The following is a 26852-nucleotide window of genomic DNA, read 5'->3' on the forward strand; positions in this document are numbered from 1 at the left end:
CTGTAGCAGCTGCAGAGAAGCTTTTCCAATTTTAAGTTGATCAAAAATGGTGTGAGGTCGACAATGTCACAAGAGCGCCTCAGAGCAATTATGAGCATCAAACGGGACATAGCCAGACATATTTCACATGATGAAACTATAGATGCCTTTGCTGCATGAGATGTGAGAAGTTTTAAATGTGAACATTTTGGAGAAATGATTAGTTTTGGCTTGCTTTTTTTTAAAAGTTGGTCGTCTTAAAATTAAAACGATTAAGTATGAATATACCCGTTTTTTTTTTTTTTTTTTTGCATGTCGCTTCTGAACCCTCTCAGCTGCCTGAGGCTCCTTTGCACTACCAGTCTTGGGCCCAGTTATTTTCTTAGGTGGATATTCCGCCATAGTTTCAGCAAGTCTCCTGAAACCCAACTGCACACATTGCAGATGACAAAACAAACATGTCTTGCAATTATTAATTGCTTAGATAGCCGCAGCCTCATGTGTGATAAGACATTAGTGCATCCAGGGCTTTGATTCGTCTATTCATTTTGTGCTCATAAAGCTCTTCGAACTGGATTAGGAGCTTTAAGTGGATTTTCGCCTTGTATACAGTCAGCGGCCGCTTCAGTGTGCACACCTGAATAAGCTAATGAGATCTAGTTAGTTGGATGTTTTTAGAAAAGCATTGTATTAACAATCTTTATTGTAGCTGTAATGTGCACTTTTGTACAACGGCACTGCATCACCTCACTAAGGGGCTTTGTTTAACATTTTTCATTATTTGGAAGGAGGACAATATTTGTAAATTATTACAGCTATTCCTTATAAAATGGAAATTTTATGGACCCATGTAGCTGAAAATATGATGAAAATGTTCCCATCCGTGCACTTCTTTATTTTAACCAAAGTGATGATCCTTGCAAAGGCAAACTATTTGATGCAGCTTTTCTATTTTATTAAAATGCGTCAGGCATTTTCTTCTTCATCTTATGCATTCACTTTTAAAAAATGTGACTCATCAAAATGTGTGGCAATTCATTTTGCCGGACTTCATAGGGCTCATGGGCTGCACAGGCAAACCTACAGAAAAACTTTGTTTTGCTCAGGATGTCTTTTTTTTTTCATTTGCGTGTTATTCACCTGACAAGTGTTTTTTCTTGTTCCTTTTCCAGGCGCCTCGCAGTTGTTCCCTCCGAGTTTGACGTGCTCCACCTGCCAAGAAAGCCACCCATGTGCGGTTCAGCGAACCTGTGCAGTATCATCGCAGCGTGCCCCCGTTAAGGACCCCCCTGGTGGCCGCGCGGCCGACTCACGGGACATGTACGGCAGTGCCAGAGCTGTAGGTCACTTAGAGAGCAGCCCCGCACGCTCCCCGCGCCTGCCTCGGTCCCCCAGACTGGGCCATCGGAGGGCCAACAGCGGGGGCGGGAGCGGTGCGGGGGGCAAGACGCTCTCCATGGAGAACATTCAGTCTCTCAACGCTGCCTACGCCACTTCGGGGCCCATGTACCTGAGCGACCACGAGGGCGTGGGCTCCACGGCCACGTACCCCAAGGGCACCACCACTCTGGGTCGGGCCACCAGCCGGGCCATGTACGGGGGCCGCGTCACAGCCATGGGCAGTAGTCCCAACATCGCTTCAGTGGGACTGCCCCATGCTGACCTTCTGTCTTACAGTGACCTGGGCTCCATCTCCATGCTGCACGCCCACCACCACCATCACCACCAGGGGGTGCCCTCCGCCCTGCTGAGGCAGGCGGTGCGGAGCAGTGGGGGGGAACTGCTGGAGATGCAGGCCCAGTTCAGGGATATGCAGAGGGAGAACGAGATGCTGCGCAGGGAGCTGGACCTGAAGGACAGTAAGCTGGGCTCGTCCACCAACAGCATCAAGAGCTTCTGGAGCCCGGAGCTGAAGAAGGAGCGCATCATGAGGAAGGAGGAGGCGGCGCGCACGTCTATCCTGAAGGAGCAGATGAGAGTCACTCATGAGGAGAACCAGGTAAGACCCGGCCGGCTGCCCGGCTTTCATCATTCACTGCAGCGAGAGATCCGTGGTGGTCTTTTGTCCTTCAAGGTTTTATCACGTTCTATCTTTTCAAGACCTTTCTGGAAAGAGTTACTCATTTAGCAACATTAATTCCTTGTTAATACAGAATATATGTATTAAAGTGCAATTGGCTATCCTCAGTGTGTGGGATTGTAGACACAGCCTAGTTAAGTCAACTTCTGACAAGAGTGGGCACCTCGCTCAGCTTCCCGTCTTTTAATACCTCTGATCATCTGTCCGCCTCCGCCGCAAAAAGTTCATCTTTTACTAAATGCATAAAATCGCCCAAAGCGCAGATGTCTTTTATTTGCTTATATACTTGTTTCTAAAAAAAGTAAAGTCATTACCGACCGAACATAATGTAGCGTCCAATTTCCAGTCCGCCTTGAGTCATGCACATTTTCTAGCTTGTCATCTTCATCTCATTATGCAAATTGCTAATAAAATGTAGCCAGAAGAAGCGTAGAAGCTAGGTCGGCATTTTGCTTCTTGGAATAACCCAATGTGTTCCAGAGTGTGGCATGAGGCAACTACATGCTCAAGGCAAATAAACGGTGTTACCTTTATTGTTCTTGTCCATTTTACGATCAACCAAAGCAGCAGACGCAGAGGATTGGATGGATGGATGCAACGTTGACTTTCAAACCAAAACGTCTGTTGCTTCAACCTCGTCGGCGTCTCCGAGTTTTAAAGAGACGGCGGCTTTTATTCTCGCTCACGCTTTGATGGTTTCGCCTGCTGCAGATCCCTTGACAAAAGCCACAGGGACGTTCCTTGTGTACGCTTACCATTGTTCAAGTCCATTAAGCGCTCAGTGTGGATCATTTTACATATATGTATAACTTGGTTGCATGTATTTCATCCAGTAGAATATAAAAAGGTGCGCATTTTGGACTTCCTACTAGATTCAGACCATTTCTCGCTCTCTGTGTTATCTCGACCGCTGCACTCAATTATGTTCACAGGCAGATGTAGCTGGCTGCCATAATTGCTCTTTTTTTATCTTGATTTCCGGGCTTTTTAAAATGCACACGCGTGGCCAGACCTTGCCGACAGAATGACTTTAACCAGAGGTGTCAAACTCAGTAGCCAATATGACTACGTTGTCTTATACATAGTATAGACGACACGACAAACTGATGAATAACTAGTTTTGAAAATAAAGACCAGTAAAAATTGTTCAAACATTTTTAAAAGATTGCTAGCAATATCTCTATTTTTTTCAAGTGAAGACAATTTGTAGTTGCACAATTTGTCTTGGTGGGCCACATAAAATGAGGTGTCAGGCCGTATCTGGGCCCCGGGCCTTGAGTTTGACACCTATGACTTAAACAATAACGACTATTGTAAATGTGATTTCACATCTTCTATCAGGAAATTATAAAATGTAAAGCTGCCTCTATTCAACTTAAATGACTCAACTTAATTCCACTGAGGAAAATGGAAAGCAATTTAATTTAGTTACTACCATGTTCCAATTTGCTGATTTACTGATTTATTGAAAGAAGGTAATTAAAACAAGAAAGCAAGTGGTGTCATAAAATCTCGCACGCCGCTGTATGCGTTACGCCACGTCTCTCACAGCAGGTGCTTCGGGCGTTTGCGAGCTCGAGCAAATATCATCCATCTGCTTAATAAGACGAGGGAATAAGGGCCCGCGTTTACCACGTCCAAACAGCACAATTGTCTTCGAGTCGTTCAGGCGGCTGCAACAACACACGGCTGTTTGACTTCAGCACATTTTCCTGAGCCACTGAAGCTGGACACAATCTGCTGGCAGCAAAGATGTGAGCCAGAGCCGGTTCCGTCTGACTGAGTCACGACGTGCAGTGACGCTCACACAGCCAGCCAGCCAGCCCTTATCAACATGCGGCCCAAAATGGAGGCTGAGCTTCATACGTCGCGACACACAACATGTTTGTGTGTTGTTTGTTCTTCAGGCTAAGAAATTAAAAGAGTAGAATTCATCATTAGACCTGTTCCATCTTTTTGGAACCCAGTTTTAAATTACGCGCTGTCTTCAATATCGTAATATACATTTTAAGATTCTGTATTAATATAATAACTTGTGTTTATTTGTTTGAAGATTGGAGTTAGGTTATATCAAGTCAAATAAAAAAACAGGATATGTCCCCAAAACCTGATCAAGATGATAAATAGTATATGATGAATTAGAACTTCAAAATAATTACGTCCCAGATTTCATTTATTTGATTTAAATGAATTTAGTGAGCTGTGACTCAACAGTTTGGCTCCGCATGAGCGATGCACTCGCCCACGTTTACACTTCATGTTTGTTAGGGCCACCTGGGTAACCGACCTCTTTGTACCACATTGTGAGGCCACCTGTCCAATTCGACCCGACAATAAATTCCCAGCGTACACCAATGGCACCTTCTGACAAACATGAATCAAAATTTGTCGGCGACCAGAATCATGTCAGGTCCTCCGACAATATTTTTCTAGACGGGCTTACAAGGTGTTACCGACTGAGGTGGCATTAATCTAGAGAAAACCTAGTACACTCACGACCACGGCAATATCAGATGAGTCTTGCCTGACACAGGAAGTGGTACACTTCTGTAATTGATGGGTGGGTCAGTCTTTTTCAACCACAGTGCAATTATGCAAATGGCCTCATTGACTGCACTAAGCACTTTAGCTCCAAGACGGAAGGCTATTGATCAGAATAGAACATGAGATGAAGAGGAAGCCAAGATACTGGACTGACATGCTGAGAGGGGAGATTTATCACTCTTTTGTCATTATTGATTAACCAATCAAAATTGGAATATAATTTGCATTATCGTTCCTTATTGAAACGTTTTCAAATCGTCATGATGTCAAAGACTACATGGGAAATTACATGAAATGGAGGCTATGACAGCAGTGGATGGATTGTGGTCATGACTCACGCTTGGAGTCTGACTACAATCGTGGTACGTGGCTGCAGCTTCTCACTCAGCGGCAACCTTTAGGTTTTATGCCAAGAGAAACACTGCCGTCTAGTGGCCACTACCAGTATTGTGTTGAGTGAATCCATAAAAAGGGTATACACACAAGATATGGATTTTCAAAAAGTATGTATTGGGTTAAACGTTTAGTATACATTCAGAGGATCTTTTAAGGATACAATAAATAAATTAAAAAATGATTAAAAATGTCTGCCTTCACAATTGCAATTTACTGTAATCTTCTAATTTAACAAAACATTTATTGTTTAAAGAAGAAAGAACATCTTGTGCAGGACAGGCATAACTAATGAGATGCCTGATGAGAATAATTTACAATCTTCTTAAATAAGCCTGACAAAGTCCACTGACATAAGAAGACATGCGTATCGAAATAGAAGAGCTGATGAGGGCAACAAAGATTGAAGACGATCATTTGACTCAACAGCAGTGCTAACCTGGCCTAAATCGACATGGACACAGATGACAAACGCCATGAAATACATTTCAGTCCAAAGCGGCAACCTAAACACAACTTAGCGACTGTGACGGCTTGTCTCGTCATCTAATTCACTTCCGCTTGCTCACATATTAAATGTGCTGCAATAATTTTTCTGTATATTATTTGTGACTCTCAACTCTCTCCAGAAAGGTCAACAAATTCTTATTTCATCAGAAGGAATCTTGTGATTAAAAATGTGGAGCGGCTGCCAAGTGGCTTCTTTTCCTCAGACGAGTCAGGTTTATGTTGCTCATCCCGTCTCTGTTACGTCACGCTCTTACACTGACTGTTTTACCATACATTTGTGTTTTTTTTTTCTGTTCATTCTGCCCATGCTGTGCAGCTGCTGGATGCCAGGAGAACAAAGGTTTGTCCCTATGTTTGCACCAAACGTGGCGTGCACAACATAGAGTCACCTTCAGTGTGATGTGTACTTGCAGCAACCTGGCGATCCCTTTTCACCTTTTCTCCTAATGTGAGCACCAAGAAGAAATTAAAATGATTCCCTTGATGGACACCGATAGCATTTGAGTCATGCTGCCCCAAATATCCTCCTATCGATGGTGTAAAGTTGTTTTTTTCACTCCAAATGTGTCTTCCCCCGTGTAGCACCACAACTCAAAAGGCCCGATTACTGCGTCGGTGTATTTGTGTCATTGGAGTATTTATCAGAAGTATTTTTACTAACATTTTTTTAAACCATATAATTTCTAATACTGCTTTCGTTTTTTTGTTTGGTTTTAACATCGAAAAAATTCTGTGTACAGTATTTGATTTTCCACAGTTGTTTACCTTTCACCAGTAGAGGAGGCTAACGGACATGATCCTTGACTTTAGACCTTTAAGTCTGGTGGCAAGGCACTATTTTGAAACAGTTTTAAAAATAATAATAATAATTTACCACATTGAAAATCTTAACTCTGAATTTTAAGATGACATGGAAAACGATTTTCAGTTTGAGAAATTCAATATTGTACACTGAACTTTTTGATAATGAAGTTTAGTGTTAGCAATTCAAACTGATGGCACGGGTGTATTTAAAGTTTTTGGACATACAGATCTTGCTCATTAAAATTGACATGGACTAAATGCTTTATATGGTGCAGTGCAATTCTACACCCGGATCCTATTATAAGCAATATCATTGAATAAATATTATTATTATTATAACATTATTGAATAGGTGCAGTATTCTGCCAAATCTTAAATCTTGCTGTTTCGAGTTTTTATTTATAACTCTAAGTAAAATGAGTCAAATTACTCAATGCAATATTTTGATGTTTTTTATTCTGTCAGGGCGTATAGATATGAAATAGAATATGGATTTAATGGGATTCTGTATCCATGCTTTTGGAGCTCTCCTGTTGATCAGTCTGGTGTCACTTGACTTTCTAAGTTGATAACACTATTAGCTTGTAAAGAAGGTAAGAGCTGCTCCTCATCTTTGTCCATCCACGGTTGCTCCACTTTAAAAGCATTCTCTCCAACATTTCAGAAGTGTTTGTCACCCTCCCGTCTGTTGTCCTACCTGCAAACACTTGTCCTCCTTCCAACATGTGAGCCTGTGTGTGTCTGAACCTCATCAGCATCTCCAGATGACCATCCAGGCTCTCCAGGACGAGCTGCGCACGCAACGCGACCTCAACCACTTGCTGCAGCAGGAGAGCGGCAACCGCTCGGGCGCCGAGCACTTCACCACCATCGAGCTGACCGAGGAGAACTTCCGCCGGCTGCAGGCCGAGCACGACCGGCAGGCCAAGGAGCTCTTCCTGCTGAGGAAAACCCTGGAGGAGATGGAACTGAGGATCGAGACGCAGAAGCAGACGTTGGGAGCCAGAGACGAGTCCATAAAGAAGCTGCTGGAAATGCTGCAGAGTAAAGGGCTGCCCTCGGGGCCCGGCAGGGTGTCTGACGAGGAGGAGCAGGAGAGGAACAGGCGCATTGCTGAGGCTGAGGCTCAGCTGGGACACTTGGAGGTCATTCTAGACCAGAAGGAGAAGGAAAACATTCATCTGCGAGAGGTATGCTGTCACTGAATCAAAGATCAGATCAAAGAGTGTGTCCTGTTTCTTGCTAAAAAGAGAATTCTTGTTTGTTTCTCTAAGGAGCTCCACCGAAGAAATCAGCTGCACCAGGATCCGAGCAAAACCAAGGCCCTGCAAACCATCATAGAGATGAAAGTAAGTACGACTTCCAGCCTTGCTTACTCATCTGCTTACTGTCCAAGCGTAGGCTCACACTGATGTGTTTTTATGAAAATCAGTTGTTGTTCTTGTGATACTCTGCTGAGTCAACACACTGGCAGATTTCACGAGAATTGTGTGATAAACAAGCGCGTGTGTTTACGTGCGTGTGTGTCAGCGTGCATACGGCTGCTCCAAAGCAAGCTGTGTCAACATCAAGATTCAATAACACCTTTCAAATGTCATGCTTGCACAAGTGTGCACTCATAAACAACAACAAAAGGAAAGTAATTACTGCAGATGAGCAATTTGTAAAAAAAAAAAGTACAATTTGTTTTGTTCACAAAATCACACAATATGCATGTTTGGAAACAGTAAGAATTTGAGTTGAATGTAATATTTTGGATTTTTGGATTTATATGAAAAGAGAAGCAGATTTTGTATGTTCTCTGCCCCCTCCAGCCCATATTCCAAAAACGTGCATGCATAGGTTTAAATCTTTTTAAAAAAAAGTTGATTTCTTGTTCAGCAGTTTTTTATGCAAGATAGGCCTTTGCACTGGAAAAAAAATATGTGGTTATTTTCTGGTTTGCTTCAAAGCCTTGTTGTTGCTGGGTTAGGGTAACTGAGGTTTTATGCATGCATTCAAAAATATATGCTTAAAAGTGAAATCTTTTAAAAACATCCCTTTTGCATGCATGTTTGTGTTTTGTTCATATTGAAAATAGCAGTTTTCTCATGAATCTGGTTAGGAACTGCTATGAGCCCCTTCCCCCCACCCACCCCACCCCTTCATCATCCAAGTGACCTCCTCAGAGACCACGCCCACAAATTGTGCACATTTTATTATACTCGACATAAATCTGTGATTGGAATACAGTGTAGCTACATCATAGAAATATGTGAGCTGTGCTCCAAACCAGCAAATAGATCTGCTCCGATCCGGAGACTGGATCTGACAAGCGGAGAAATTCAGGCCACGCAGCAACTGAATCTCCAAAGACGCCAGCAGCCTCACTGCAGAGGCCTGACATCACTTCCTTAAAATAAATCATGACATCACCGCTGAGCAGACACGGCCGAACCCCCGCCCCACCCCTTCGCCTCGGACGGCGCGGCCGTCACGTGGTACGCAAATTCTAATATCCTCGTCGATTAGCGCGGCGAGCTCGGGGAAGACCCGCCTCCTCTCGCTCTCGTGTGGAGGAAGACCCCGCGCCGCTCCCCTCCTCTTACCTCCCCCGTTGCCTCTCCATTGCTGTGATGCTGATGGAAGCGCCAATAATCCTCCCTCCCGTTCTCCCTCACGCCCTCGCCGAGCCGAGAGCGTGTAGCCTGCCTGCTGCCGCTGCCATGGAAACAGGTGTGGTTGTTTATGACAGTCAGAGGCCAGTATGCAAGCGCACCCAGCCAAAGGGAGACGGAGAAAACGTTTAGCGAGCAAATGGATGCCCCGAGATCATGACATGTGGACGGAATAAAATCGCTCGCTCTTGAAGGTACGACGACTTAGTTGATGGACGTCGGCTTGAGGTGAGCTGTAACGTGCATGGGAGTCTTCACTTTGCTCCGGTGAGGATTCATTGGAGCTGTTCCTCCTCAGTGGTTTTAGTGATAAGTTCATAAGTTCAAGCCACTTGGATGAAAGGAAGTGACCAAAAGAGCACCGACGCGAGAGCACCGACGGACCTTGGCTAATGCTACATTGTATTATTTATTCAAAAAGCTGAGGTGCACTCACAGTCGCAGTCCTGAGCTCGGAATCTACAAGCAGCAAAATCTGCAGTGTGTTACTTTTCTTTTTTATTCCACCGCACGATTCTCTCCCGTCTGCTCGTGCTGAATGTTTGCGCAACGTTTCCCCAACGGTGATTCGTCCTCCGAGCTGTAGCAGCTTGAGCTTTGCAGATCTGTGACAGATGCGGAGATCTTCTGTTTTCCTCTCGTTGTCACGATCTTGCTCTATTTTTCTCATCTTTTTTGTCCTCCCCATGCTAAAACCTTCTTCAACCTGCTTTTGTGGACTTTTAATTTATCACCGACAACTTGTGAGCATGTCTGCGTGTCTATGCACAGGACACCAAAATTGCATCACTGGAGCGCAACATTCGCGACCTGGAGGATGAAATCCAAATGTTGAAAGCAAACGGCTTGCTGAACACGGAGGACCGTGAGGAGGAGATCAAGCAGATGGAGGTCTACAAGAATCACTCCAAGTTTATGAAGACCAAGGTAGGTCATGCAAAGAGGTGAATACTGATGAGTGAGGCTGCCGCGCTTAGCATTTAGCACCATCAGCAAACTGTCTTGTCGGCAGTAAATTCATCAATGCTGTTTTCTCAAAAGAACTGCATGCATGGGAATACTAATCAACCCCCTCAAAAAATAAGAAATATTATTCAGCTTCTTTAATATGAAGCTTCTGCTCCTTATCACACCAATACGTCTCTCTCCGGGGGACTCATCTGTCTCCTGCTTCTTGTGTTAGCGGACCAGCCGCAGACCAGTTCACAGTTTTGTTATGCTATTTTTAGACTTTTTTTTCCATCCATGATGAATAGGGATGATGTATAATACATGATGAATGCAGGGAGGGGGAGTCAGTCTCAAATGCATTTTTAATGATAGCAACTTGTGTTGATGAAAATAGCGCCAGAGCTGTACTCAGGAGATTGAGCATTGTGATTCCAGTGTGTGTGTGTGTGTGTGTGTGTGTGCGTGTGTTTGTGCAGATTGACCAACTCAAGCAGGAGTTGTCCAAGAAGGAGTCGGAACTGCTGGCTCTGCAGACAAAGTTGGAGACCCTCAACAACCAGAACTCGGACTGCAAACAGCACATTGAAGTGCTCAAAGAGTCTCTCACTGCCAAAGAGCAACGGGCGGCCATCTTGCAAACAGAGGTAACGTTAAAACTGTTGTGGCAGTAGGTCAACAAGATAAAACAAACAAAATGACCTTTACTAAGCAAAATAAAATGGCCTTGCCTTGAGCCTGAGGCAAATAATGTCAGCAGGTCCTACAAAGGTCTGACAAAAAATCCACTAACTTAGCACATAAGGTTCAGGCTTCTACTGGAAAGCAAATCACAAGAGGGTGTGCACACTTGTGCAATCACATTATTTCACTTGCTTCATTTTATTTCCCCTCTAGAAAATTCAACTGAGTTGTCCAAGTTTTTTAATTATTTATTTGGCTTTGTCTCATTTTTTTTTAATATCACTAAAACTTGCCATTTGAATAATAAAAAAATAATAAAAATGCCCTTGGCCTGAGCCCTTTTTTCGTTTTATTCATTGATATTTAAAAAAGAAAAACGGTTTCATTTTCCAGGTGGATGCTCTACGTCTGCGTTTGGAGGAGAAAGAGTCCTTCCTCAACAAGAAAACCAAGCAACTGCAGGACTTGACGGAAGAGAAAGGCACCCTTGCTGGCGAAATCAGGGATATGAAGGACATGCTGGAGGTCAAAGAAAGAAAAATCAATGTGCTACAGAAAAAGGTATATTATTTATATTTTTTTTGTGATGCTTTGACTTTGCCACCAGGTTACAGAATATTTTGTATATATGGAATACCGTATTTTCCAGATTATAAGGCGCACCTAAAAAGCTAAAATCTTCTCAAAAGCCGACAGTGCGCCTTATAGTCCAGTGCGCCTTATATATGGACTAAATTCCTAAATTCAAACTGGCCTGAAGCATTGTATCATGAAATCAAGCATAAGTGGCCTGCTGAAGACTATGAATCATGAATCAAAAAGACTATGGATCATTATTTTGTGATTATAAAGTCATTTGTTGCATCTGAAGTTGAAATAAAAAAGATAAAATGGAGAATGATTTGATTTGGATTAGAAATCTGACATGATGCATTAATGGTGCGCCTTATAGTCCGGTGCGCCTTATATAAGGATTAAGTTTTAAAATGGGCCATTCATTGAAGGTGCGCCTTATAGTCCGGTGCGCCTTATAGTCCGGAAAATACGGTATATATGGATGGAAATGTGTGTGTGTGTGTGTGTGTGTGCGCACTATAAATACTTCCAGGGATAGTTTCTCAGCCTGACCTGCTCATGCTTTCTCTATTGTTTCCTTCTGTTGTGTTATTCTTTGTTTCTTGGTCTGTGTTAACTTTAAAATTTAGCACCTCCTGCTCACTATTTGGTGTTAATGTTATGTTCCTCCTCCTCCTTCAGATTGAAAACTTGCAGGAGCAACTGCGGGACAAAGACAAACAGCTAAGCAACTTGAAGGACCGGGTCAAGTCTCTGCAGACCGACTCCACCAACACCGACACTGCCCTGGCCACTCTGGAGGAGGCGCTGTCAGAGAAGGTAAAGCGTTGTGAGGTTGCTGGTTTCACAAGAACACAAAATGCCAAATGAGTAAGTTTGCTGATTATTTTTTTGTGTCATCAGGAGAGAATCATAGAGCGTCTGAAGGACCAGCGAGAGCGAGAAGATAGAGAACGTCTGGAGGAAGTAGATGCCTACAAGAAGGAGAACAAGGATCTGAAGGAGAAAGTCAACAGCCTGCAGATAGAATTAACCGAAAAAGAGGTTGGCGAATCGGATCCTTGCGTTTGCTCTCGTGTCTTTACGCCTCAACGTTCCTCTCTGTGCACCTTTCAGTCCAGCCTCATCGATCTCAAAGAGCACGCATCTTCACTGGCGTCTTCCGGCCTCAAGAAGGATTCCAAGCTCAAATCCCTGGAGATCGCCATCGAGCAGAAAAAAGAAGAGTGCAGTAAGTTGGAGACGCAATTACAGAAGGTAAGTGTGATGATATTCCCTTTGGGCTGATGCCAAAGGTTTCTTATGTAATCTTGGTGAATTGGGGGCTTTTAATGAGCTCTTCCATCCCGCCGCTATCCCCTCGTGCGCTCCTCTGCATTTGTCTACGTCGTGTTCAGATGTAACCATGTAGAACAAAGTGCTGCTGTTGTCTCCTGCCTCACTCTGACTCTTAACACATCCTCTCCCATCCCTGACTACTCCCCCCCCCCTCCCTCCCCTGCTCCCTTCCTCTTGCAACGTAGCAAGCTGAGCAGCTTTTCAGTCACGTGAACAATCCTGTAAGTTCCTCCCTTTTCGTTTGAGCCACCACACGGAACGCATGAGGACGCTCAAAGATTTTGGGATGTTACACATGGTGCTCATCTCGGCACACGTGGCTCTGCTTACACCCAGATGCATGTCGATGGTTGCACTGTACATGGCGCTGAAGGAGCTTTTACATTGGGCAGCTAGTCTTTGTGTTTGTCACATCTGTGCTGAATCTGGTTTATATTTTCAAATAGTTCACTCAATATACTGTGAAATGATTTATGCTCACTTTTGCATTGACGCCATCTTTTTTCCGGCACGGTGGGCGACTAGGGTGTGCCTGCCTCACAATTTCAGTGGTTTTGAATCCAGGCTGTGTTAATCCTGTGTGGTGTTGGCATGTTCTCTACATTTGTGGGTTTTCTACCGAGTATAGATGTGCGATTTTGGTTCAATGAAGATATGAATAATATGAATGTGAATGGGAATTGTTGTTTGTCTTCATTTGCCAATTGGCTGGCAAGGGCTTCACATAGACAAAAAATTGACAATTATTCTCAAAGCATCCCCTGATCTTAAGCTCCCAAAAGGGCAAGGAAAAACTCAAAAGAAATCGACCAGGGGAAAATGAGAAACCATGAGAAGGGACCACAGATGGAAGGATCCCCCTTTCAGGATCACCAGGCTGCAATGGATGCAGAGAGGGCACAAATAATACATAATATGAAAATCAATGAAAAAGGGGATGTCCAAGTCAAAGCGAAGAGCTGCCGGAGGTGCCCTCGGTTGTCCTGGCAGTGTCCTGGCAGGAGGGTAAGCTGCAGTTCCCTCATCCTGAATTGGTCCACGAGAATCCAGATAGCCGCTGTCAGCTTGGGTGCTACCTAACCACCTGCCCGGCCGGGGAGGGGTGGGGAGAGGGAGTGAAAACAAACTCCAGCCGAATCGGCCACCTCAGGTTAATTAAAGGCCATATCATAGAAATGTGCCTTTAAACGTGTCTTAAATGTTTCTAGTGAGGTAGCAGTTCTAATATCCATTGGTAGGGCATTCCAAAGCAGACATTTTCTTGGCCCTCTGTGTCACTAAAAGACTAGCGTTTTGCGAACGAAGGTTACTAGACGGAACATAAGGAACAACCAGGTCGATGAGATATGAAGGCACTAAGCCATGCAGTGATTTATAGGTTAATAGAAGAACCTTGAAGTCACATCTTAAATGGACCGGGAGCCAATGTAAGTTGGCTAATATTGGGGTAATAATATGTATGAAGTGTTATTGTTGCTTTGATTTCAAACTAATTTATTATGGTCACATTTGCTATTATAAAAAGCTGACATTTGAACAGGGGCTGACTTTTTATATCCACTGTGTAAATGTGTACAGCATAAGGATAGTAGGAAATATGATAGTATTTTCTCGATACTAGTGTACAAAAGAACGGAAAATGCAACATAAAATAGTTACATCATCTTTTTTTTGACAGTTTTCAATATTTTATATTTCTTTTCAAATTGCTCAGCCTTTCTGTATCCGTATCTTGGTTGATTCCTCATGCTTAACAAAAACATAGTGTTGTTTCAAGCGGCCGCCGCAAAGATTGTGTAGCTTTCCTGGTTTTGCATGACACGATCAATGGACTTTGTTGCATGTTGTCACTTCAGTGTTGCCAAGCTTCTCGACTGCGCGGGGGTGGTTAGCTGCGGCCTTAAGCGCGGACGGCCTTCGCTGCTGCAGCGGTTGTCGTGTATGATCTGTGTTGACGTGTGGCTGTTCCCCTCACGTGTACTCGAAGGACTCATGATGCTTTCTTTGTCTTTGTGTGCTACACAAAACCCACTCCACTGTGTGTGTGTGTGTGTGTGTGTGTGTGTGTGTGTGTGTGTGTGTGTGTGTGTGTGTGCGCGTGCAAAAAATGACTGGGAGTCTCATATTGGCGTTAAGTTGTGCTAGTTTATTGCTCCATTCAAGTTAATGAGCCAGGGCCACTAATGACACCCTTGTGTTATTTACTCCACAACTTACTTTCTGTAAAACAGAAGGGGACGAGATAAGGAGATGAGATAATATGGAATTTTGTATCGCCCAGTTAATTGAGTCCATCTTTGTGTGTTTTATTATGTGTTATTCAGAAAGCCCACGAAGTGGAGCATCAGTCGGGCTCGAGAGGGAACCCGGAGTATGTGGACCGAGTGAAGCTGTTGGAGAAGGAGATGGGCTACTATAAGGATGAAGCCAACAAGGCTCAGACGGAGGTGGAGAGGCTCCTGGACATTCTGCGGGAGGTGGAGACTGAGAAGAATGATAAAGATAAGAAGATTGCAGAGTTGGAAAGGTAACATGCCGCCATATTTGGACTGTGTGCTAATGACATAGGAACATGATCATCTATGACAGAGTTTCATTACTCTCTTCCAATCAAATCCATTCTTCAACCTGACCTGCAAAACTATTTCTGCCAACAATTGATAAAACTCAAAAGGCTCAAAACTTTAAAGAAACTTTCACATCAAGAATTGGGTGTGTCTGCAGTCAAGCAAAAGGGGAAACTAAAAAAACTTGACCTGGTTGTTTGGTTTGGTGCCTTCAAGAACATTTTATACAATTCTCCATCTCCATTTGTTGATGGTGAGAAGCAGAGTAATTTGCTGCAAAGGTAATATCGAGGAACTTCTAGGACAGTGATGCGCCAAAGTTTTAAAAAATATTCGTCATGTTAGCGCCATACAGTGGATGCAAGGAAATCATAATGAGTGATTCCAACAGTGAGGAGCATTTACTGTTTCATGTGAAACCTGGGCCAATTCTGATTATTTTGAAAATGGTCGGACCCTCGTCGCTAATATTTTGCTTTCCTGTAGGAAAAACGTGCCTTTGGAAATATCAAATCATTTTGAACAGTGCATTGTTTTGGTTTTTTTGAACATCACATTTTCTGAGACCGCGATTGCAGTGGGTTGTGGGTGTATTGTTCCGACTGGATCTTCCTTGGAGGTTCAGCTGCAGTCAACAGCTTTGTTCTGCAAAATTCATCCATTCACATTTCACTGTGGAGCTAATCATGATTGATGAAACAATGATCACTTCCTGCTGATTAATTGGGTGTTCTTCTTTGCCCACTTTTCTGCCCTGCTCCTTTTTCTATCTCCCTTTCTTCCTTCCACTCTTGACCACCTCTCCCATTGAATATTTGTCCCTTTCAATTTCATCTTCCTTGCAATGCCGTGTTGTATTGCCACAAATCTTCCACAGCCCCCCTCACACCGCCCCTCGGCCCACCCCCCGTCTTAGCGGCAGAGCCCCCTCTGAGCCGCTCCCCTCTGTGTCCGCCGCCCCTCAGCAGATAGGGGGCATGGTGTGGGACTTCCTGGGAAAGTGAGTGCTCTGCCTAGGCACTCAAGCTCGGCGGTGCGGTCGGTGGAACGATTGAAGGATGCTTGCGTCAGTGACGTTCACCGTCACATGACGCAAACATCCCCTGCATTGTTTGCTTTGATTTTTTTTTCTCGACAATGTGCTTGCTTTGCTGCCTTGTATTGATTTTTGATTGCTTGAGACAGGTTAGTTTATTTGTTTCCTATCTAATTCATATCATAAATTGGCCACTGCTTGTTTATTTGCTCTTTTTTTTTTTGCATTTAGCATTTGAAAACCAGAAAAGAATTTTGAGGAAGGTCCACTATGAAAATTATTTAATTTGCGAACCTTGACTTACATTAATAAATGTGTAAAAGTCTTGGGACACGCTACATTTCATTCAACGACCTTTTAATTCCGTCTGAATCTGGATTTTTGGGAAATTTTAGACGTGAGTGGATGATATTGGCGAAAAAGAACTTGACCTTTAACCCCATTAAACAAAACTAAGAATAGCAAAACTATCTGACCAGTAAAGTTGTCACACTTCTTCCTGGTTCAATAGCCAGGTGTCTCAATACTTTTATCCATATAGTGTCACTCATGTCCAGACTTGCGTCTGCATCTATAATTAGAATAGATGGAGTTATAAACAAATCACACCAGGTTCGAGACAATAATATTTTGTAATTATTTAAATCCATTATTTTTGTTTTTAGACTGAAAGAATAAGATGTCTATTGCTTGCATTTGTGTTCATCTTGGTGTGATTTTGCCTTCGACAACTTTCAAGCATTTTAGCCTTATTGTTTTTAATGTTTTACACGCAAGCACACCTCATAAATGTGCTGTGCGTGTGTCTGCGCGCGTGTGATGTTGTTTTTGTTTCCACACGCTGCTCCTTTTAATTTCCTGCCACCCATCTGTTCACCTCAACACTCCAGAAGCATCAGCCACTCTCCTCTCCAAGTGCTGCCCACCTTCCCACTTCCTCCCACTTGGCCGAAGCCGCCTTAGCAGATATTAAGTCCCAGTGGCCTGCATGCAAAGTGTTAATTCGTTCGTGAGGGGCTCTTGTAGGTACGGTCCAGATTCAAATCCTGGTCCCTCAAACGTCAGGTCCGTCCAAGCCTGCATCCCAAAGCGGTTCTCTCCCCAGCGCTGTCTCACTTGTTGAGTTCCATTCCTCTGCACCCAAAGACCTTTTTCCTCGTCTTTTCCCGGGCTGATCTTTGCTGTCTGATTGCATGTCTGCTTCCCTCGGCAGCAGATGCACACGGGTCAGAGGTCCCGAGTCCAAAGTGCATCACGCGATGGCCGCGCCCGCTCTCGCAGACGGGGTGGCGGTCTCCCGTGTTTGTTGACGATGAACTTAAGCAACTTTTCTACCGAGCAGTACAGCTTAGTTCACCGTTGTGAAAACTTGGGGGATGTACTTGTGTAACCGTAGCAACGGTGAAACTCAAGGGTGGAGCTTGATTCACCGTTGGTGGGTCAGATCAGGTTGCAATGTAAAATTGAGGATTGTTACTGCTGGGTGGAAACATGACTTGAGTGTGTTCATTGTTGTTCTTGGTCTAATGTCTTGTCTTTCATTTTTCTGAATTTCCTTTACTGCTTCCAATGTGTTTTCCACTTGTCCTGTCGTCTATTTTCTACTATCCCCCTCCCTCACCCCCCCATCTGCAGTTTAGCGCCCAGGTAGGTGACATTCTTGCCCACCTAAGCCCTCTTCTAACTCCGGTGCTCCGACTTGTAAGTTTGTTGCCATTGCTAACGTGAAGCCATCAAGTCATGTGTGACGTGTGCTTTCATGACAGGCACCATTCAGAAAGCAATTTGATTCCAAATGTAACTCATCCTCCACTCCACTGCTTGGATGTGTGTTACGGTTTTTGTTCTGTGAGTGAGTATATCAAACGCTCCTCCCACATTTACTTAGCTTTTACGGAACTCCTCGAGAATGTTTCTTATGGGAGAGTAGTTAGCGGACGAGAGGTGATTGACGGCGCTTAATCGTGAGTACTTTTACAGACAAGGAGGCAAAGACCCGACCAAGAAAGGCTCAAACATCAAACTGGGACCCCAAGGGGACAAGAAAGGCTTGGGACAGGATGGCCGTAAGGACAGCTCCTTGGAAGGCGGCCATCACTCAAAGGTGTGTTTCTTGCTCGGATTTATTTTCTGAGTTTGGTCATGTGACATTCACAACTCATCCCGTCAATCAGCTGGAGGACCTGATGAACACACTTGAGAGGACGAGGCAAGAACTGGATTCCACCAAGCAGCGTCTCTCGTCCACTCAGCAGTCACTGCAGGAGCGGGACAGCCACCTCACCAACATGAGGCAAGAGCGCAGGAAACAACTGGAGGAGATTCTGGAGATGAAGTGAGTGTCATCACACAGTCGCTGCTACTTTTGAACTCAAATGACTTTTGCTCATGTCACTGTTTAGAACAATCATACGTGTTGTCTAGATGCAAATCGTGACAGTAGAGAAGAGCTGCTGCACCAAATTTTGCATTCATTTCACCAGCCCGAACATTTTCCATCAAGCATACTTAGTTGCCAGGCAACCAACAGAGACACCGGAAAGGATGGATAATTAACAAATCCTGTCATATTACCTTTATGCAGACAACAAGCTCTGCTGGCTGCGATTAGTGAGAAAGACGCTAATATCGCCCTGCTGGAACTGTCTGCCTCCAACAAGAAGAAGACCCAAGAGGAGGTGATGTCCCTGAAGCGGGAGCGGGACAAACTGATGCACCAGCTCAAACAGCACGTTCGTATTGCAACACGCAACTTGAATGATTCAATGAATAATACTGGATGCTAATCCGGCCCTAATCTCGTCCCGCAGACCCAAAGCAGAATGAAACTGATTGCAGACAACTACGAAGACGAACAATATCATCCGCACCACCCGCAGCCCCAGGCCCCGCACCCTCCGCAGCAAGCTCAGAGCCAGTACGCCCACCTCCCCCACGGCCAGCAGGTCCCGTACGGGCACGTCCCTCACATGCAACACCCGCAGGCCGCCCCGCAGCACCCGCAGCAGCTGCAGTACCCTCACTCTCAACATCCACAGCAGCACCCGCAGCAGCACCCTCAGCCGCCCCCCCAGCACTCACAGCACCCGCGCCCCCCGCAGCCCCAACATCCGCACGTCCAGCACCCGCCGCAGCAGCATCCGCATGGACATCTCCCGCCGCATGCCCAGCACCCGCACGGCCCTCTCCAACAGGGGCCCCACCCTCAGCACCCTCAGCACCCTCAGCACCCCCATCCTCAGCATCCTCAGCATCCTCAGCATCCTCAACATCCTCAGCACCCTCAGCACTCTCAGCATCCTCAGCCCCAACACCACGGGCAGCATCCACGCCACCCGTCGCCGCATCATCGCGGAGGTCCGGGCAGAGGACCCCCACATGCTGGCCACCGCCCTTCCCCGGACCAGGTTAGAAGTCACTCACGGTCTCAGGTGCTTGTCTGACTACGCTTCTGTACTCGCCTACCTTCATTGTATTCAAATAGTAAAGAAAAATACAAGAAATTATTGTTTAAATTTGACTGTATTCATAGTTTAAACCAGAAATAAAATAAAATAAAAATGGCTTACGAGATGCTGTATAATAATGTTTTTTTGTCTTTTTTTCCCCCCGAATGCATACCTCGAACGACAGGATGATGAGGAAGGCATATGGGCATAATCATCGCTATGACAACCAAAGTTCAAAAGTTGTTTTGAAGGGTGAGATTTTTTTTTTTGATGGTTCCAATATTTTTTTTCTGTTTTGCGGCTGACCATGTAAATGTTTTGTTTTTCAGATGACTCAGCCACTACTGGGGGAAAAGCAGCCAGAAGATGATGTTGAAATTTGATGACACTGACAAAACTTTTTTTTTTTACCTTACTCAGCTAGGAGACCTTTTGTTTTTTTTTTGGGGGGGAGGAACGGGGTTCCCCGAGATGCGCAAGTCAGGCGTTGGGAAACTGACAGTCGAGCGGGTAAGTTCAAACCATAAATCAGGATAATCAAATCAAGTATTCTGCTGCTACTTTGCCTTTTGTGTCTTTCAGGTGACCTTGGAGCAGATCTTCTCAGCATGGAACGGCTAAATAGAGACCCCACACCTCCTCTTCCTCACTATCTTCACTTCATTCACCCCATGCTGAACATGGGACCTCCTCAGGATCTTGCAAGACTGATCTCCACCTACTCCGAGATCCTTATTCTTCCATCCTTACTTCCTTCTCATGATTGCTTCAAGGTCATGGCTGCCATTGCTGTCTGCTTCCCTCAAGCCTGACTGACGGGCCACCGTCGTCACTGCCCCGCCCCCAAATCATGACATCATAGCGACCATGAGCCCTAAATATCTGAGATAACACACAAACGGACCTCTTTTGTACCTTTTTAGTGGTGTCACCTTCTTCGAGGAGCTGATAGTCAACGTGCCGTGTTCCAATTAACAATAGATCGTGCCACCCGTGGAGACTTAATGTGATCATTTTTGGAAGAGGTGCCTTGAAACGAACATAAGGGTCCTCCGGCTCGTTTTTGCTTGATTTTGCCATCATCTTCATATTACCTCATTTCAATCCAACAAAGTGGGGGAGAAGAAAAAAAAACAATCAATCTATGCAGACGTCAGTGTTGCATGAATTAATTTCACTCACCATCTGTATTCAAAGTGTCAAAGCAGACAAAAAAAAAGTGAGATTACGAAAGAGACTATGCACCTACGCACCTCTTGTTTTTGCAGGATATTTTTGTTTATTTTCAACTCATGGTGCTCCTGCTGCAGGTGCTCGATATAAATGGTGTCAGTGAGTCAAGGGATTTGCTTCTTCTACCGCTGAGTCATCAACAACTTTGTACATATGTCACAAGGGGCACTTTGCGATCAATTGAAGAACCCCAAAGAGGATGAAAAACTATAAATACAACAATTAGGAAGAGTTGTCCTGTAGTAGATGTTTTTCCTGAAAATTCCAGCCACCAATACTCCTCGAACCCGTCCGTCTCTTCCACATCTCCTAAACGTAGCGACCTAGCTGTCCCTCTCAACAAGGTGGCCTCCTTCAAAAAAATGTACACATACAGTATATGATAGATATGCATATATTATACATAGAGAGAATCTATAGAGTGTGTCTATATGTGGTCAGAAAATGACAAGATTAAAAAAAAAGGTTTTCTTTTTTTACCGAAATGGATGGGAGAGGGTGAGAAGTGTATTATAAGTGTTTTTTGTATATCTAGAGAAAAATCCTGAGTGGAGAAATGAACATTCCCTGTCTGAAAATACAAACAGTGCAAAAAAAAAAAAAAAAAGAAAAAGGAGGAGAGCAGAAATGCTCATTTGTTTAAATCTTTGTAGAAAAGAATTTCACATTCCTTTGACCTGTTTTACATTCCTGTCTTTGTGCGGAGGTTTTCAAAGTGTGAGCCAGAGGACTGCTTGGGAAGAAAAATAAAACAATCTATTTTTAAAGCTGTGAAGACAATTTAAGCATGTTGGAGATTTTTTTTTTTTTTTGGACATGAAGTGAGTAGAGACTGTATGTTCAACTATGTTTCCAACTTTTTCCACATGTCAATTTCTGCAAGAAAAATGCTGTGACAACTTTTAGGCTTAATTGTAGATCTTTTTTTATTTTATTTTATTATTTTGTATTATTATATTTTATTTTTTTTAGGGGAGGCTCACTGTTGCACACTTTGAAAACCTCATGCTTTCACACTCAGTTGGCTTGTGGCGACAAATCAAATCAAGAGGAGAAAAAAAGAAGACGAGAGAGAGGGAGCACTTGTGTCCGGATCTGCATTTTCTTTCTCGTGACTTTTCTTATTTGGTCGTCTCGTAAACGCAAGTGGTGACATGTTGTTACTGAATTAGACTGTTACTGAACTCCATTTCTCCCTCCCTGCCCATGGTGTCCTCCTCTCTATTGGCCAAGTGTTGGTTGGTACTATATATGTATAAATATAAATGTATTTTTCCAATCTTCCACAATTAAGACGTCATCTGCTTCCTACGTGAAGCTTCCATCGTCTGTCACTGACCAAAAAAAATCTCCAAATTGTGTTTATGTTTACAACTAAAAGACAAATATAATCATAAGTTTGTGTTTTATAGGGGGAAGACAATGCAGACAGAGGAGCAAAAAAAAAAAGAAAGAAAAATCAATCAATAAATGAAATCCTCTGACTTTACCGTCGGGAGGACAGAGTATCCTCTCTTTTCAGGTCCTTATCCACTGAATACTTGAAGTAGGGGGTTCTCCTACCGTGAAATATATTATTTGCATTTCAAATGTGCCCATTTGTGCTGATTTATTTATTTATTTATGTATTTATTCATTTATTTTTAACATTACGTGCCAATGGGAGTGTTGATGGAAGGAAGGATGCAGCCAGATGCCTCCAGAAATGCAGAGCCTAAAAAGAGTTTCACTTTGTTGCTGTTGTTGTTGTTTTTTACTTTAAAAAAAGAACATTTATCGAACAAATCACTGTGACCAATGCCAGAAACATTTTATTTATTTATTTATTTATTTGCATTTAGTTCGCTTTTTTTTCTCTCTATGATTTCCACTGGTCACCGATGCCAGTTGGAGGCTGTACTATTTGTAAAAGTCAATGTTGTTGAGCTGTACAGTGCCGACCTATAGGAGCAAGTTTAATGTGAGTGTCCAGCATGCTGAATGATTCCTCGTGTGAGCGTGGAGCGTCATTCCTCACTCTTGCATCGTGGCGGTGTGATGTCGGTGTTTGAGAGTAATGTACGTCTCACTGTGTTAAAAACTCCGACTCCCTTCCTCAGTAGCCAGCCTGTTCAGTTTTGTGAGAGTGCAGCATGTTTTTAAGATTGCTGGTGTAAACGTTACTCAGAAAAAGAACGCGTGGGTGAATGCGTGGCCTTTTATGATTTGTACGGCAACGAGCGTGGGTGCAAGTGCGTGTGCTTAAAATACTACATAAGAGGAAAAGTCATGTAAAACAATTTATTAAAGGAGGAACCTATAAAAGAAAAGTGAAGCATGGATCCTCTGTGGTGTTCCCTGTTTTTAAAGCTAGGAGGACTGCTGTCGTCCTCTGTGCCCTGGTTTGCTATTGTATGTGCTGTAACCGAATATTACTATTGAGTGTTGGCCAGCTTGTTTATATTCATCAAATAAAAGTGACTTTCTTTCTGTCAACGCACTTCATTAAATCCTTAACATGGCTCCATGTTATCATTTTATTCTTATACCATAATATCTACAAAATGAACTTAGTTGCTAAAATTGAACTATGAACTGAACAAGTTCATTTTAAAATTTCTGAACTGCATTTTGAACTAGTTTGTGTAGAAAATGAATTTTCCCAACAATGGTCCAAGGTTACCCATTTCCAACCATTTTTTGTCTTTCTACATTCTGCCTTTCTTTTTCCTTCTCTGGCAAGCTCACACAAGAGAGTTTTCATCTGGGAGGGAAGCCGGAACAGATGAAGACCGTGAAACAGCTCAGGCAAGCCGCCAGGGGTCTGCACCACGTCGTGGTCAAATGTGACCAGAAGAAAACGTTCTCCAGTCCTGCCTAGCTGTTTGTCCCCAAGGATGAGGCACAACGAGGCCATGAACACATCCGAGTACGGAGACTGAGGCGCGTTCCCGTCTCCTCCATCGAGTGCTTCCCGATGCCATTCATTCGCCAGCCCCAAAGCTTTGCGAGTCAGGACGAGCACCGCTCGGCCTCCCAGGTTCTTCACGTGAAGCAGCTGGGAGTGAAGCCACGGAAGGGGCCCCAGCTTGACCTGCTCCATCCTGCTCCACTGGTCCACAGACACACTGAAGCCCTGACTCTTGAGAAAAGAGCCCAAGCCACAAACCTCGGAGACGCCGTCGCGTACATCTGGCGGACTCAGGAGGACTATGTGACCTTTTCTGCCAACTTAAAAAAAATGAAAATAAATAAAGCCAAAAAGATTGAATGCAATCTAGAAATGTAAAAGATAATATGATCGCTTACTCTGCATACATCCTCTTTGGAAAGATCGGCTCGCCAATTCTGTGAAATAAGATGAATAATAATCAGCCACATACCTTGAAGAAATTACAATATTAAAAGCATAGCTTGAACCTACTCTTAACAAAGTTATGGAGAAGACACAACATGAGTGCTGTCAAAGTGATCACCAACAAACCAGCCACGGCCAGCAGATTCCAGCGCCACCTGGCCGCTGCAATGATAACAACAAAAAGAATAAAAGGTAAATCTGCATATTTCATATTCCTGCCTTAATGTATGCAAACTTACTTTGACGATAGCAGAACGGTCCCAGTTGAAGGTTCCCTCTCTTTAAATGCACCTGTGCACAAAAGTTTAAACTAACCACACAGAAAAAACCCATAGCTAATTCAATTCAGACAATGGATCAAAAAAAGAATGCTTGAGAAAATTCTTTACCATCACACATGGTGACAGCTGCAGATTGATGTATTCAAAGACACCTAATCTCACCTGCAGAGACACAATTTCTGGGTTTAGGGTTAGATTACAATTGGGTTTCAGTCAAATGTTTTGAAATAGATTCAAAACCGAGGTTCAATTGTATACATATTCACACATACATGGACAGACAGACATCAAAACATACAAGAATATATGTAAGGTGATATCTTACCCATTGGTTCTTCCTGTTTTGCTCCCATGTTGTGTTCTCCAGCTGCTGCCGAAAGCCTTCAATCTCAGTGCACTGGTGACCCCCATTCCACCCACAGGGCCACACTTCCCCCTCCAGCCTACAGGGGGCAGAGAAGTTCCACAGCAGCATCTGCCCCTTGTCGTTCATTCGGCCTTGACCCACAGAGACAGTCAGGTTTTGCCATATGTTCTTCTGAAGGAACCCTGATGGTGAGGTCCAAAATTAAACATACATTTTATTTCCATTATTCACTATGATGGTCCGATTTTGAGGTGAGTTTTTTTTACCTGTCTTTTTAAAGGGGCAGCTCAGAGAGCGTCTCGGCTTGTCGTCGTCATCATCCCAAACCTGCCAAGGCATAATTTATGTCACACATACAGAATAATTAACCATGCATGGACATGTTTGAAATTAAAGTTGCAGTACCTGGAGACACAAGCAGGGGGTCACAGAGTACAGTGGGATGGTTTTACGCTTCCAAATCTAAAAGAACACATAATATCAGAAATCAACCATCCATTCATGCATGCATCCATAAATAAACAATGGCAATATTTTTCACACAGTCTGTTGTGCAACGCTGACCTGGCATCTTCCATCTTCTTCATACTGGAGGCACACTTGGGTCCTTCTGGCAAAAATCAGCTCCACTTGATTTCCTTTCTGGTTAATTACACTGCTGACTGTGGGCACTGGAAGGAGGAGTTCATTGTTTATTTTCCTGCAAAACAATTTCAAGTTGAACATATGTGCGCTCACTCACCGTAACACTCTTTGATGGATATCTGCAGGTTTTGGGAGCAAACTGCAGAAAGGTGAGATCAGTCAGTGTCATAAAAATGTTGTGGGCAAGTTTAACATGTAGTTCAAACCTTCATTGAGAGAAGGAGCCACTACTTCTCCAATGGGATGCATCTCTTTGGAAGGATAAACGTACACAATACTGCCGAAGGTAACTCCAGATGGATTCGTAATCACCAAAGATACCTACAGAAAAAGGAAATACTATGACCACACTATTATTAAAGCATTTAAAAAATGAGAAAAAAGAAACAAAAAATACCAGTAGTCATATTTTACATTTGCAACTTTCTGTTTTGTAGGATTGACTTTGAAGGCCACTTTCTTGCATGCTGGAAAAGTCGGTGGCGTTTTGTAACATAACGTCACGGATGCTGCTGCAGAGTGAGAAGAACGCCAAAAGTAATGCAGTCATTCTAAAAACAAATAAAAATTAAAAAAATATGAATCTCTTGAAGTCGATTGCCACCTATTGACATTGTTGCGTCCATTTCAGTGTCAGAACTTGACTGGAGCCTTTTCGCCACGTCTTCAGTCACATGGATGGCGAGTTCAGCTCCAATCAACAGACAAAACTTGCACGCCGCCGTGTCCTTGCAGCAAAGCTCCACTTTTGCTGTCACCTTCCGCACATCCGCTGCATCGCTCTCCAGGATGCCGAGCGGCAACTCAGCCGCCACTGTGCACTCAGAGAGACCCTAAATGAGTCCACAAACCACAAAGAATAATAAAATCATTTTTTGTTCAACTAAACACGACAAACCACACGCTCAATTAGTGAGTAAATAGAAGCAAGATAAAAAAAATTCACTACATGATAATTACGACTGTCAACTTGTCTACACAACAGTGAGTCACTCACATTGTTTATGTAATACAGTTTTTCTTTCTTGTTAACATAAGCCACCAATTTCTTACTTGATACCGACATACAACGAACGCAGAAAATACATCAGTGATAGGTGAACCACAATATAGCGGGGGATATATACTTTTGTGACGTTTGTTTTTGGTGGCGTTCTGTCAGAGTTCTCGAGTTTAAAATATGTGCCTTGGCTAAATAGAATTTAGATAACACTAGCGGACAATATGAGTGAGAAAAAATCAAAAAGCTTACCTGTGAGCATATGATTTCCGAGTCGTCATATTCCACCCACCCACAGGCCGTGTTATGAAAAGCCAGCAAAAAACAACAAGAAGGCCAACGAAAAAGAAACATTTTGTCAGAGTCAGCATGAAGAGCTAAATATTTTTCTTTCCATGTGTGCGCTGGGAGTGTCACTCGTTGG

General features: G+C 43.6%; 2 protein-coding genes across 5 annotated transcripts; one reads left to right on the forward strand and one right to left on the reverse strand.

The window, feature by feature from the left end:
- The first annotated feature begins 1276 nt into the window (after nucleotides 1-1276).
- On the forward strand, nucleotides 1277-23294 carry erc2 (ELKS/RAB6-interacting/CAST family member 2). The gene is made up of 20 exons (XM_061290971.1): nucleotides 1277-1978; nucleotides 5823-5846; nucleotides 7066-7500; nucleotides 7585-7659; nucleotides 9739-9894; nucleotides 10395-10562; nucleotides 10993-11160; nucleotides 11857-11994; nucleotides 12079-12219; nucleotides 12292-12432; nucleotides 14838-15040; nucleotides 15958-16080; nucleotides 17752-17763; nucleotides 18097-18220; nucleotides 18291-18451; nucleotides 18701-18848; nucleotides 18927-19523; nucleotides 19750-19817; nucleotides 19895-20075; nucleotides 20148-23294. The coding sequence occupies exons 1-18, from the start codon at nucleotides 1298-1300 to the stop codon at nucleotides 19774-19776; spliced, it is 3522 nt and encodes a 1173-aa protein (XP_061146955.1). The 5' UTR covers nucleotides 1277-1297; the 3' UTR covers nucleotides 19777-19817; nucleotides 19895-20075; nucleotides 20148-23294.
- On the reverse strand, nucleotides 23065-26817 carry il17rc (interleukin 17 receptor C). Of its 4 annotated transcripts, none has more exons than XM_061290970.1 (14): nucleotides 26681-26817; nucleotides 26033-26261; nucleotides 25843-25937; nucleotides 25635-25749; nucleotides 25526-25567; nucleotides 25348-25454; nucleotides 25189-25245; nucleotides 25050-25110; nucleotides 24742-24965; nucleotides 24525-24578; nucleotides 24375-24426; nucleotides 24202-24297; nucleotides 24087-24125; nucleotides 23065-24008 (listed from the first exon to the last, which is right to left on the reverse strand). In XM_061290970.1, the coding sequence occupies exons 1-14, from the start codon at nucleotides 26780-26782 to the stop codon at nucleotides 23383-23385; spliced, it is 1899 nt and encodes a 632-aa protein (XP_061146954.1). In that variant the 5' UTR covers nucleotides 26783-26817; the 3' UTR covers nucleotides 23065-23382. The 4 variants fall into 4 exon arrangements, with proteins under 4 accessions (XP_061146954.1, XP_061146952.1, XP_061146953.1 ...); XM_061290968.1 differs by having other exon boundaries at nucleotides 25327-25454; XM_061290969.1 differs by having other exon boundaries at nucleotides 25843-25940.
- Nucleotides 26818-26852: the final 35 nt, after the last annotated feature.

The sequence above is a fragment of the Syngnathus typhle genome, linkage group LG11 (assembly GCF_033458585.1).
Source record: "Syngnathus typhle isolate RoL2023-S1 ecotype Sweden linkage group LG11, RoL_Styp_1.0, whole genome shotgun sequence".
NCBI classification, from domain to species: domain Eukaryota; kingdom Metazoa; phylum Chordata; class Actinopteri; order Syngnathiformes; family Syngnathidae; genus Syngnathus; species Syngnathus typhle.